The 13,819-nt window shown below is 35.8% G+C and overlaps 2 protein-coding genes across 10 annotated transcripts in view; one reads left to right on the plus strand and one right to left on the minus strand.

Annotated features, from left to right (window-relative positions):
- Positions 1-3,571, minus strand: part of LOC127975000 (leukocyte elastase inhibitor) — a 46,721-nt gene extending 43,150 nt beyond the window's left edge. For 2 of the 9 annotated variants that reach the window (XM_052578697.1, XM_052578692.1), the window contains exon 1: positions 3,159-3,344. In XM_052578697.1, coding sequence (XP_052434657.1) covers positions 3,159-3,326 — 168 coding nt within the window. In that variant the 5' untranslated portion in view covers positions 3,327-3,344. Of the gene's footprint in view, positions 1-722; positions 1,123-1,442; positions 1,611-1,720; positions 1,864-2,063; positions 2,182-2,269; positions 2,426-2,555; positions 2,673-3,158 lie in introns of those variants that run through there. The other 7 variants (XM_052578701.1, XM_052578698.1, XM_052578694.1 and 4 more) reach the window with 7 other exon arrangements.
- An 8,100-nt stretch (positions 3,572-11,671) lies between these two features.
- Positions 11,672-13,552, plus strand: LOC127975425 (uncharacterized protein C1orf232-like). Its single transcript, XM_052579471.1, has 2 exons — positions 11,672-12,007; positions 12,703-13,552. Exons 1-2 carry the CDS (start codon positions 11,904-11,906, stop codon positions 13,043-13,045), a joined length of 447 nt encoding a protein of 148 aa, XP_052435431.1. The 5' UTR covers positions 11,672-11,903; the 3' UTR covers positions 13,046-13,552.
- The last annotated feature ends 267 nt before the right edge of the window (positions 13,553-13,819 follow it).

A 13,819-nucleotide genomic window follows, 5' to 3' on the forward strand; every position in this document is an offset into this window, starting at 1 on the left:
GCTTTTTAAAAAGCTGTCAATCAGAACTTGTCGGGCCTAACTTTTAAGGCCCGATTATAGCTTTAGTTTAGTTACAGTTACACTTATTAACACTTCATGTAGTAATTGTGATCTGTGTAGTTTTTACTGTGTAGGCTTGTCAGATGTTTGATTGCGTAAAACAGTTCATGTGTTGTGGATAAATGTGATATAATTATATTATGTAATATAAATACAGCCTAATAATTATGCACTTTATATAATTATGCTAGTGAACTGAGATCAAATCTTATGCAGTGGCCATTAGAGTAATTATTTCCTGGAGACTTCTAGTTATTTATTTTTCTTTCAAAGTTTCCGCAACAGACATGAAACCTAAGTTTTTGCATATATGTATGAATCTGTTCACCAGAAGGGGGCTCTGTTACCATTAATGACAATAACTTAGATATACACTGAACAAAATTCGAAACACAATACTTTTGTTTTTTCCTCCTTTTTTCATTAGATGAACTCAAAGATCTACACAAAAGGCATAAGGCACACCTGTGCAATTTATCTCCTTTAGCTCCAATCTATCTCCTATTTGTTTTAAATTCTGTTGCCTGTTTGGTTGTCGTAAAAGTTAGTGCTGTGAAGTTAATGCATACAGACATTACTAATTCATTATTTTCAATGATTTAATAGACTTTATTTATCAGAGGAACACATACAATAGGAATTGTCACTCCATTATTGCCATCTTCAAGGAGAACAGAAGCGTCCGTAAAACAGAATGCTGTTGGAGGGATTATGACGGATGAAGAAAAGGAATGGATGGTCTGCAATAAACACCGATGCAAATGAACGATTGGCGACGACAACACCGGTGGCTGCAGCTGCTTCGGTTCCTTCCTCGTTCACTTCAACAAAGGCTTTATGAATCACCTTCGAAACCACCAGATCATTGTTGGGTGACATGCCTGAAAGATTCACTTTCTTCCCGTCAAAAACATCCTCCATTCCCATACTGATCAGAAGACTCTTCATGTCATACGTTTCCTCTATCTTGAATCTGGGCAGAGATACTTCAACTTCTTGTTGACGCATCTTGCTGGGTTTGGTCCACTCCATGAGCTTCTCATAGCTCAGTGCCTTTTCAAGCTGGATAAGACATACAAATGGTATGAATATTTTTTTTAAACCACATGAGTACTAAGAACTCTGCACATGTATTTGCTGTTAACATACTGTATACTGGAACAACAAACCACTTTCACTCTGGTTATTTGCATTGATGGTTTGTGAACATGCATAGAACCATTTCATTCCACAAAAGATTCTTTAGATTATTAAAACGTTGTTCACACTGAGAAAGAAAGGAAATGTTCTTTGGGGAACCCAAGCTGGTTCTTCTATGGCTTCGCAGCGAAAACCCCCTTTTGGAACCTTCATTTTTTGGAGCAGAACCTGTGCTGTCTCACCTTCTGAAGGCCAGTGGTTTCATCTTGAATCTCGTTAGGAAGGATGATCAACATACTGAGATTCTTCCCAACATACGGCAGCTCCAGAACCTGACTGTCCATCTCTGGGATGAAGGCCAGAGGAAACATTTTGTTCTGATTCATCATCTTCACTGGTTTAGTTCGATTCTGCAAAGCATTCATGGAGACACATCACAACTCCTCTGATTTCATGACTTACTGCATGAGCAACTTAAACTACTGTATTTCAAAAAGAAAATAAGAACACGAAATCTCACCTTGTTCATCTTGAACTTTCCATCTCTGGTGGCTTGTTTTGGGAATTTCTTCTCCCAGTTCCCCTTGAAGTAGATGGCGTTCACCAAGACCAGTCTCGTCATCGCATCGATGGATCCCTGTGGAAGCAAGTCCTTGATCTTCCCTAAAATACAATTGTGTATTTTCAACTTTGAGCATTGGTTTGAACTGGACTGGTTGGTTCGTTCTTTCAATCTTTTTTTAAATAACTATATAGCTCAATTCAAGAGCCCATGTAGCCAAACACTGCCATTTCTGCTGTATCTATAGTGCTGCAAAATACATGAAATAGCTAAGACTAAAATAATAATTGCTGGTCTTCACCTTGAGTGTTTCTCTCCACCCATTTGTTGATGTCGACACGTGTAGCGTCTGGTTTCTTCTTGAAGTCCACCTCCTCCAGTCCAGCTTCATAGTATCTTTTTGCATCATTAAGGAATTTCTGTTAACATAGCAAATCGATTGGCGTGCAAATTAAATTAGTGTTGGAAGCATTTCCAGATCATTGTATTACTTGCTTTGAGTCTTACCTCCACAAACTGGTATGATTGCTCTCCGTAGAGACGGTTGGCGAGACTCAACACATACGGGGATCCTGGTTTCTTCACTTCACTCATGAGCTTGTTGAAACTGGAATGAATTTGGTCCTCAGTCTTTTGTCCAGGACCCGGCTCAGGCGGAGATTTCTGTTTGCATCAGTAATATCAAGTTTAACTAGATGAGCCTAAAATCGACATGCACCAATTTGGCAAATCCGGCTGTCATTAAATCATAAAGTCATGAGGTTAGTGATTCATGAAAATACTCATACTAAACCTTGAGTTCAGGAGGTAGCTCAGACTTCTGGGTTTGTTGTGTCATTGATGGCTTCTGGGCTTGATGAGATGCTGGAGTCACAGCATCAGGCTTGGCAGGGTTGGTAAAACCCAAAACCTACACAGCATTTTTTTTTTGTAGAATTAAAATAGGCAACCTCGCTATACTGATAAATTTAATCTATTGTGAATGCATTGCATAAAATAGTGATTCAAACACCATACTGATTTACTCCACACACGTTAGTACTATACTGTTATTTATTTAACTGAAAAGACACTGACTGACTGAGCATTTAGTCATATCTGAAACCCAGGAGTGACCATGTTTTTCCGTGTCCTGCCCTTTCAATGAAACTGCAACATGAGACCACAACAGTTTTGTTTGTACAAACACAAAGCTCATTATCACAGGAAAAATCCCACATTATTATCCTCAGAGTAAAGAATGTGGCAGCATTCCATGAAATTAAGAATAGCTTTTAATTCAAATTCATGAATTCCATTTGAATGAATACAGAATTAGAACGAAAAAAAATCACTTCTGCCATTTAGATTAAAGGAAAAACAACTGGCCATAAAAAATGCATAAATGTGTGTTCACCTTAAACATCTGCGCCGCTGTGTTTCCTTTTGCTCCGAGCGACACCATGGCCAGAGCTGAGGAGATGCTGATCGGAGAGTAGAACACATTTCCTGATGCGTCTCCTTCACTGATCTTCTTGAACAGGTTTAGACAGAACTGTGTGTTTGCTGCAGACAACTGCTCCATTTTCACAAGCTCAGTGAGAAACAGCAATAGTTTAAATAACAGTAAAATCTTCTTCATCGCTGCACACAAATATCTCAAATCTGGTTGTTCTATTAAATGACAGGCATAAAAGTACCTAAAACGAACAGCGTTCAACAAAAGCTGTAACTAGAATAATTAGCAGTTTTCCCTTCTGTCTGAGGTGAATGAATTGTCTGTTTTTGGGCGTCTTTCAAATAAACGATGCATCACCAAACCTGCCCAGGCTTTAATCTACTGTAAATCCAGCCCTCATAGAAGACTGAAACTACAAACCCTGTAATTAAATTCTTGTTCCTGTTATTCATAAATGTATACACATCTGACACTGACAAAACCAACCATTTGTGTGATGTTTTATGCTTTACCCTACATAACTGTCTTTCAGATATTGCCTATAGCTCAACCTCACTGTTACAGCCAGTGTTGTGTTCATTTTATCTGACTGGCTCTTTTTTTCTGCATAGATAACAAAAAACAGACTATTTTTACACTTTTGGTATAATGATTAGAAATGATGCACAATTAAAGATTCTGAACACAAGTCATATTTACCTTGATCACATATGAAGCTTTTCACCGATAATTGAAGTATACAAACACAACAGTATTAGGGGCAAAATATTGGTGTAAATGATTGAATTTGTGTAAAAACTGACAAATCGTTTTCAAAAATGTGTTTGCCTTTATAGATGCAATAATATTTGGTCTAGCAAAGACGTTCAGGATGAGAATAAAACCAGAAAATCGATAGATAAAGGGCAATTTTAATAATAAAAATAAATAAATAAAAAAAAACTAATATGAAAGGCAGGGTAAAAGACTTACATATAAAAAAATGTAAATTGTCTTGAATAAAAATCAACCCTGGTAAATAAAAACCATCTTAAATGCAAGGGAGAAAATTATGTAATAATCATTGTGTACAATAATGATCTGATGAGGACTGGACTAATTAGAGAAACTTTTAAAATCCCCATTATAAAAAATAAATAATCACCACACACAGCAAGTAGTCTGTTTAAAAAAATATATTTTTGTAAACAATATTTAAAATGGTTTATCTGTGCGATATGATTCCAAATATGTTTCATAATTGTAGGAAATATACAGTAAAAGAAATCATAAAGAAAATATATATTTTAGGACCATTAGGATTTTTTGCATTAAAGTAAATTTACCTCAAATTATATTTACTGTAAAGTGAAAAATATATATAATAACAGATAATAGGGCATAACAGATTGGAAAGTTTTAGAAGACGATATAAAAGGGCTTAATATGATGTCAGGGCTGTCAGATGTAATTCTTTTGATATATGTGGAGCTTTAAACATGTTGTTTCTGCTTATAAGTCATGCTCAATCCTGTCAGTAAGATGTTTTTGTAAACTCATGCCATGTTTCTAAGACCCCGTCTGTAAACTGTACGGCAATGACATTAACTTCCAAACACCCCAGTTGGGAAATTAAAAAAATGACTTCATTGTATGTTAGAGGATTTTTCACAATTGTACAATACTGCAAACAACCCACGCTCATTTTCAATGGAGGAAGCGTTATTATGGATTAGGAAGTCATATTTTAGCCAGAATCACCCGTTTGAAGTTAAATACCTTGTAATTATGCATTTGTTTGTACAAACATACAGATTTTAGGTTGTGTATTTCATGTGGATTTTTTGATCTCGCATTCTGATGGCACCCATTCACTGCAGAGGGTTTATTTGTGAGGAAACAAACTGATCTAGATCTTGGATGGCCTGAGGGTGAGTTACTTTTCACCAAATGTTCATTTTTGGGTGAACTATTGATTTAAAGTAGTCAAACTGGTTTGTACCAACAAGCAAATGTAAGCTGGTGTGCCGATCATTTGATTCTCATATGTTCACCAGCCTGTAGTCATTTCTGGGCTGTTGTTCTGATTGGTTGATCTGGTGGCGACAGGAGGAGGATTTGGTTCCCAGGCATGAATAGCTGAACCAGAGCCCTCTGAATAATGGAAACCAGTGAAACTCAATGCAGCACATCAAGAGCGCTAAGAGATCTTCCATGTGCGCCTTTCTAAAATTCACTGTTTCTAACTCATGCTGCCTAAAAGTTACAACCTACTGGTTTCAAACCTTAAAGGGACAATAAGTAACTTTTTAGGTATTTTATTATCTAAAATCAATATTTTTATTCATAAATATGCCCTCAATGGTGTACAAATACCTATGCCAATGTTTAAACTAATCCTCGTAAATGAAGAATTTATTATCTTTATATACATGGGACGGGTAGGTCGACGGAGGCTTCCATGTAGTTCCGCCATCTTGCAAAACTATAATATCAGAGAGGGACAAAAAGTACTAAGCCAACGCGTTTCCACAGCGCGTTTTCGGTCAGAGCCAGAAACGCAGGTGCAGAGCAGTGAGAGGCGCTTGAAACTGCACCGGCAAGTTTAAAAGTCTGGATTGCATTCTTATTATGGACCATACATATGCCGCGCCACAGGAGAAGAAAACATCGTCGCCAAAAGAGTCAAAAATAGAACGTAAAAGGAAACGTGACCGTAGATTACAGAAAACAAGAGTTAATGTCGGGGAAACTTTTTCTAGGTGGAAAGAGCTAATGCTTGATAAAGATTTCAAAAGAGACGCTGAAGTGGCCAGTTTTCTTCTCGACAGGTAAGTCAGTGTTACAATCTATATTATAATATTTTTTTTATATCTAACAATGCACATTATTCAGAAAATATAACGAATAAAGAAGACATAACTACTAATTACAATATTTCATGTTTTCCACAGTCAGTAATTCATACTGTAACATTCGTTTGTTAGTTGTCATGTTGCAGTTTGTTTGAAATAATACACCTGTTCACCTGAAGGAAAACTCGACGAAGTGCTATTAGAAGACATCCTGTCAAAGCTTTTTGGTACATATCGCCTACCTTAGATGCAACGCGCATTTGAAAAAGCGAGGCGCTGGAGAGCAAAATTAGTTTGAATGCAAAATACAATTTCACCACTAGATGGGAGTAATTCCTACTTAGTGTCCCTTTAAAGATTCTGGCTTGCATTTAAAGAAAGCAATGATGAAAGTCACATTATGGCATTGGTAATGGTCTGAGACTTGAGATCCAGGTTCAAATACAGCCCTATCTTCACGTTAATAAATATAAAGGCTATCTATTAATAGTAAACTGAAAAGCTCTTAATCATCCTCCAGTATATAGATATCAGCAACCACCACAGATGTACCAAAGGTATACGTGACACCTCATACATCTTTAATAACGTCTGTCTCCATATATTGCACTGGCAACTTCAGATCAGGTTAACGAGAAGAAACAAGCTGCAGGAAACTAATGTGTCAGGTGAAATTACACAAGAAACATTATCATTCGATTAGCTGGAGTCTATGACTGACATGCACAGGCCTCTGTTATGAAGCACAGGTCAGAGAAAACACACAGAGGTGGAGAGTCAACTTTAAACACTGCTGCTGTTACTGTAATCATTTTAGACTTTCTCAAATGTTTGTGTACTGATCTGTGGCCAGTTATTTTTTTTTTAATATAATGACAGACAGACAGACAGACAGACAGACAGACAGACAGACAGACAGACAGATAGATAGATAGATAGATAGATAGATAGATAGATAGATAGATAGATAGATAGATAGATAGATAGATAGATAGATAGATAGATAGATAGATAGATAGATAGATAGATAGCATAAAGGATTTTAATACCTTCAGGATTTTTTTAAATGACTGTAAATTAAAATAAAAACAATGATATTCATGGTATTTTATTTAAATTGTTTAATATTTTAATATCATTTGTTATTCTTCCTTTATTTCATGATGACTAAAATTAAGAAAATATATTACAGTAACAAAGATTTTTAAAGGGATTACTATTGACAATCAGTTATTTAAATATTGCTTACATTGGATTTATCAATATTTTATATTTTTTATATTTTCTGTTTTAATTTTCTGTTATGTGCATGCTTTTGTAATTTTAATCAGCTACAAATATTTTACTAATTCTATTTAGCTTTATTTCATTTTTATTTTTGTAATTCAGTGCTTTTAAATACATTTAAGAATTTCAGCTTAAAATATTCGGAACATTTAGTTGACAGTTTTTCCAGTTTTTTATCAAATGTTTATATTTCATTCTATTTCATCTCTGATACTAAATATGCAAGAAACATAATTTTCCGTAAAAGTTGGTTTGTTAGATTTGTATCGTAAAAAGCACTATACATACAGATAAACTTGAATTTAATTTAATTTCAATTAATGAAATAAATTTATCATTTAAATAAAAACACAGGCATGTTCAAAACCACACATCTGTTTTGGTGTTCTTAGAAAACATTTATTGAATACTTTAAATAATAATATCATAAATAGCACATTGTCACTATGCAGATCTGACATTATTGATGACTGAAACATGGCGTCTGTAGATGTTGATTCTGTGGGGTTAAAGTTACACGGCCTGCTCTTCTTAAAGCAGCCAACAATGAAGCTCAACTAATAGCAGAGCTGCTTGAAATATTCAGGAGGAAACCAACACCTGTTTCCAGGTAACCGATGCTGGGCTTTTTAGCTGTATCACAGTGTGTGTGTGTGTGTGTATGTGTGTGTGTGTCACTGCTGAAACAGCCTCTTTCATCTACTTCACACTCAATTCAAGGACTCCACTAGCAGCCCAAGTTTTTTATTTCATATAAAGTGTCGCATAAAGACAATGAGGAAAAGCTGCTTTTCATTTTGCACTGAAAACTGACTGTCTCTAACTGATGGAACAAGAGTATAGTTAAAGACTGAGATCTAAACTAAGGCTGGGAGTCTGTTGATGGTGGCATAGAGGTACCTTGGACTGTTTTATGAATTTTTGCACACATCTGAGGATCTTTTGAAGTCGTGCGTCATGAATCCCCTGTGGAAAGTCTATAAGAGTAAGGTGATGAAGACCCTCAACCCGGAGATGGAGGAAGACACGGTGGAAGAGGTAAATCCACCGAACCTGAGGACAACATTAAACAGGCTACATGGGCAGATATGAGTGAACATCATTTGAGGCCTTCATTTAAGATTTATCTGATTCGTTTGCATGCAACATTTCCATGCATTTGAATTACAGAGTTTTAACATAAACTAATTGTGATGCATATTTGACAGAAACAGGTAAGATATCTCAGCGTAAACTATATGCATCCGCTTGGTTTTAATTAAATACTTGTATAAAAAAAATAAAATCTGCATAAATCTGCTGAGTAGAAAGAAAAAAAAAAACTAATTCAATGAAAATTGCATTTAAAAAAAGTGAAAAAAAGTTTGAAAGTATGAATATTGTTAAAAATAGATGTGGAACACACAATATATAGTTATTTAAAGTTAGTTAATTAACGTATGAGATTGAAACTAACTGGATTTATTGTTGATAAATATAGAAGCCTGTTTATTGTGTATTTAAACACATGCAGTTTATTAATAGATGGATATTTTCACATGCATAAATATTATATTTAGGCCTATATTTGTGTGTTTTTCTTTTTTGCCAACTCCAATCATTCAAATGAGGAAGAACAACATTTCAACTATTGTACAATGGCAAACCCTTACACAGGATACAATTGAATCATTTGAATGCAGAAAAGGTTCTTTATATTCGAAGAATTGTTATTTTGGGAACAAAAAAAAGGTTTTTTGATGGCAAAAACGCAGAAATAATATCACAAAATGTTTGAATCAAAGACTTTAAGTGCACTGAGTGCCATGTCAGTGGGAAAAACTTCTCATCTGAACCTTTAAAGTTCAAACTTTTTGACTGAGGGACGCTTTTTCTTCTGTTCCTGTTAATGTATGTTAATTGGCTAGAGCATCTGTTTTGGAAAACCTAATGAATGCAGTTGTGAGTGTCAGGGTGCATTCACATATTTTAAGTATTCTTTCATGTATATGATCACAGTGGCGGCTCCAGACAATTTTGATTGGGGGGGCAATGGGGGGTCCTGGTCTTTTCAAGGGGGGTCTCATGAAAACCAACAAAAATACAGTGGACATGGCTAATAACTGCTTATTACTGCTACTCAACAACAAAAACACCATTGCAATGTAAACAAATGACAGGCTACATTTGTTATTCGTATCCTTCACACTGCACTTTGATGTCAGGTATATTATTCATATATTGACATTGATATTTTTACATTTATTTCCAGATAGCCATTATTGAGTTTACAGGCTAAAGTGGTCTTGCTGTTTTAAACACTGTTGCTATTGTAGAAAAAATATTTGCATCACATTTAAACTATAATTATATTTTAATTCATTTCTGAATTGTTTTTATTTTTATAATGATAATTCAGAGAATGAGAAGATCTGAATAAGCCTTACCAATGTTGTGATAATTATTTTCACGTGTTAAAAATTAATAAGTACTGTAATATAATAAACGTTTATTCAAAAGACATAAAAAACACCGGACCCCACGATGCCTGTGAAACTTTTCTCCCTCAAACAGCACGCTAGTGTTACTTCTACACTACAGGCTACACACAGCAATATAAACAACATATCTGCATGTTCTCACATCACATCGTTCTTGTAAAATAATAATAAGTAAATTAACATCAAAATCACTTCGCTGAGAATGAAACACCACTTACCAGCTGCCACGATGTTGAAAATATCCTCTAGCAATTAAAAAATGCGCGTGCAGCATGAGGAATCTTCCCGGTTGGATAAGGTCGTTGTCAGGTGAACTGTCATCATGTTGGTCATTTTATTTACGGCTAAATTATTATTAATAAATTGTACTAATATTATGATTGGGCATGGGCAGGCATTCACAAAAGTTTATGTATTACAAAAAAAAATGCGAGGAAATTTTGCTTTGACAAAAGGGCACTTAAGGGGCAAAGGAGCAGGTGCTCAAGTGAACCGGTTCTTTCGGACAATTCGATCAAATAAGCCAGTTGAGAAAAAAAATGGTTCACCGGTTCTTTTGCGCTCAATGTAATGCCGTCATTGGCGATGATTGCCCTTCATTCAAGCCTTTGGTTTACCCGCGCTTATAACATTAGCACAGAATCAGTTCAGAATCAATCACCAAAAGAATCAGTTCGGTTCAGATGCGCTCTGTGTCAGACTGCTTCACACTGAATCACGCATGCGCAGTTATCATCAGCTCATCGGTTCTCGAATCGGACACGTCCGACAGAAACGGTTCTCGGTTCAGTGTATGAATAAATGTCGAAATAATTATTATTTATTATTGTTCTGCGTAGTTTGAAGAGAAACATTTTTGGATCTTTATCCCGAATATATATATTTTTTAATCAGGAAGAGGCTGGGGGGTCAAATGGGGGGTCAAGGCATTTTTTGGCAGGGTCTTGAGACCCCCCAAGACCCCCCATGGCGCCGCCGGTGTATGATCAAGGGAAACCTTGACCTACTTTTCAAAGGCCTGTAACTGGATCTACTGGGGTGATAGGAATAGGATGGCATTCCAGCGATTGATTTGAGACGGAGAGCATACACTAGGGTGTGTTGGGCTTGTCGGCAGATTCTGTGTGACCTTTCACTTACCAGTGAACTTCTACAACTGCTACAACACAGCAATGCCAACAGCTTCCTCAAGATAAACTCTGCATGCGTGCTTTCCCCCGTTTCTTTCAGTAATTTATGCATCAAAAATACATGATTACATGTTTTCCGTTTTTAGTTGAAAACAGTTTTTTCATTGGCACTTCAAAATTGTTTTGTACAGTTCTTGTTTAGTTACAGTTTTATCCAGAAAGCCGTTTCATCAACCGAATAGCCAGTAGGCCAACAATTCACTGTATGCATGTATACTTCAGCCCATCACAGCCACATTTTCATTCCTATCAGAAATGAAATAGCCCTAAGGTGCTGCTCTGATAATAGTATTATTTGAAAATATTTGAAACTATTCACTCTCGCCTTAAAATTACCTTGATGTAGTTTCGCTACAAACCACATGAGGGAGACAAAATATTAATTTTCATCACATTAATTTACGCACGTAAGCTAGTTTTATCTACAAAAAGAGCTCAAACTTGCATCTAATGTCTTAAAGAATGTATTTTTTCCCTGTTTTTTTTTTTTTTTTTTTTTTTACAAATCAATGTGTGTTAGATTAAGTTTCAGAACTTTTTTTTTCTTTTGTGTATTTCAGTGTACATCTATTGTAATCTAATTTCTCCTTCTGTAACTAACTTTATCTACTATTTATTTTTTGCACTCATCATTATAACTTTCTGTTTGTCTGTGAAGGTCACTGATGCTGCTGAAGATATTATGCCTATCCAGTCTGAAGAAGGACCCAATGCAATGACACAGCTGGCCAAGAGAGTAAACCTGGAAAATAAATATCATTCATAATTATTTCATTAAATGAAATGTAGTTTCTGTTAGCTTTGTAAAGAGAAAAAAAAAGGCCACTTCTGAAACTTCTTGAATTTTCAAGTCAGTTTAACATTTAGGCAACCTGATGTTTGTTGGTTTGAGTCATTGTGTTCATTGCTCAGATGCAGGGAGCTGGAGCTAAAGGTTGGAAAAGTGTTTCGTCTCTATTCACCAAGGAGGATGAACACCAGCTTCTGGAGGCAGACAACCAGCCGGCAGCTGATCAGTGAGTGTTGGGATGCATTTAGCTCATTTTTCTATTGGAAAAGCATGTTGACCAAATGTTTTAGTCACAGATTGTTCTATACTACAACTCCTTACAGAAGAAGAAAATATATGCACCATGTCACACTTTTAAGAGCGGAAAATGGTCCATCATTACCATAATATATGTACATTTTTAAGATTTAAATTATTGTTGTAATGTTCGGGGTTTGTAAGATACTTTAATGTTTTTGATTGAAGTCTGTCCTGCATATATTCGATAAAAAATGCAGCAAATATTGGAAAATATCATTACAATTTGAAATATATGTTTTCTCTTTGAATAAATTATACAATTCTCAGCATCACTCCTCCAGTCTTCAGTGTCACATGATCTTCAGAAATCATTCTAATATGCTGATTTGCTGCTCAAAAAAACACTTCTGATTATTATCAATGTTGAAAACAGTTGTGCTGCTGAAAGCTTTTGTGGAATCTGTTGTATATTTGATTTGATCAGGATTCTTTGACGAATAAAAAGTTAAAAAGAATAGTCTTTATTTGAAATAGAAACCTTTTGTAGCATTGTAAATGTATTTACTGTGTGTATATATATACCAACCACTATTTTTTGAACAGTGCTGAACATATTTCTTGCAAAAATATTTCATAGATCAAAATATATTGAATCCCAAGTTGCCTTTATCGTCTTTCCAGTCCACTGGCAGTGAAGCCAGAAGAGCCTGCTCGACCCAACAAGCGCAGCACTGGATTCTGGGATAACTTTGCCACTAAGTGGCATCAAGCTGCTGCGATGAGGCAAGCGGAGGCAGGAGGTGACGGCGGTGAGGAGGTGGGCAACGAGAGCGGGGCGAGAGCAGAAGACGGAGAAAACCAGGTCGAGCAGGAGGCCGAGGCGGGCGACAGCGGCACGGGAAACAGCTTCTCCAAATACACCACGCTCGGAGAAGAGAGTGAAGACACACCGGCCTTCAAGTGGAACTTTGTCACCAGCAAACTGGCTGAGCTGAAGACCAGAAGCATGGCCAAGAGTAACTAGCCAACAGAGAGAGCAGGTGATCTCAGTTCAGACCACATGGGCCACAGTTCTCCATATGAGCCGTATCACACAGCTGTGCGGTGATTTCACCAAACCAGTCTAAAAGCATCGACTGTGACCGACACTGTGGCCTCTCTGGGCTTGAACTGGTTGACATTCATGTGGAAACCGCTGGTTATGGGAAACGTCTGTTCGGTAAAGGTGATGTGTGTATTTTTACTGATAAAACACTGAAATTTGCTTTATTGCAATTCCATTTGGTGCAGAAAAAATTGCACTTCTCTTAAAAAAAAATAACACTATTAAAAAAATCAGGGAAGCATGAGAATAAAGTGTTTATATATAGATATAAAGTTTATATAGCTTGATGGAAAAAGTTCTGACCTGAGCATATTTGTCATAAATAATCACTAAAATAAAATAATCAAGTGTTGTTAAGTGAAAATAGTTTCTTAGAAAGAAGGTTAGTTTTAGTAATAATGCCTAGAAATACCCTTGCAACCATCAGGGGTGCGTTTCCCAAAAGCATAGTTGCTAACCTGTGAGCAACTTAGTTGGTTGGCAATGGGAAATTGTATTGCAATATATATATATATATATATATATATATATATATATATATATATATATATATATATATATATAACAGGTTAGCAACTATGCTATATATATATATATACAATATATATATATATATATATATATATATATAGCGACCATCCACTGCAACCAGCCAAGAATACTCTAGAAGCGAATGATGTCATAATGATATAA

Source organism: Carassius gibelio, chromosome B16 (assembly GCF_023724105.1).
Source record: "Carassius gibelio isolate Cgi1373 ecotype wild population from Czech Republic chromosome B16, carGib1.2-hapl.c, whole genome shotgun sequence".
In the NCBI taxonomy this organism is placed as follows: Eukaryota; Metazoa; Chordata; class Actinopteri; order Cypriniformes; family Cyprinidae; genus Carassius; species Carassius gibelio.

What these genes read in the sequence shown, in the direction of transcription:
- LOC127975425 (XM_052579471.1), top strand. Translation starts at nt 11,904, where the DNA reads ATGCAGGGAGCTGGAGCTAAAGGTTGGAAAAGTGTTTCGTCTCTATTC. An exon ending in AACCAGCCGGCAGCTGATCA is followed by an intron (nt 12,008 to 12,702) that starts GTGAGTGTTGGG and finishes TCGTCTTTCCAG; the next exon opens with TCCACTGGCAGTGAAGCCAG.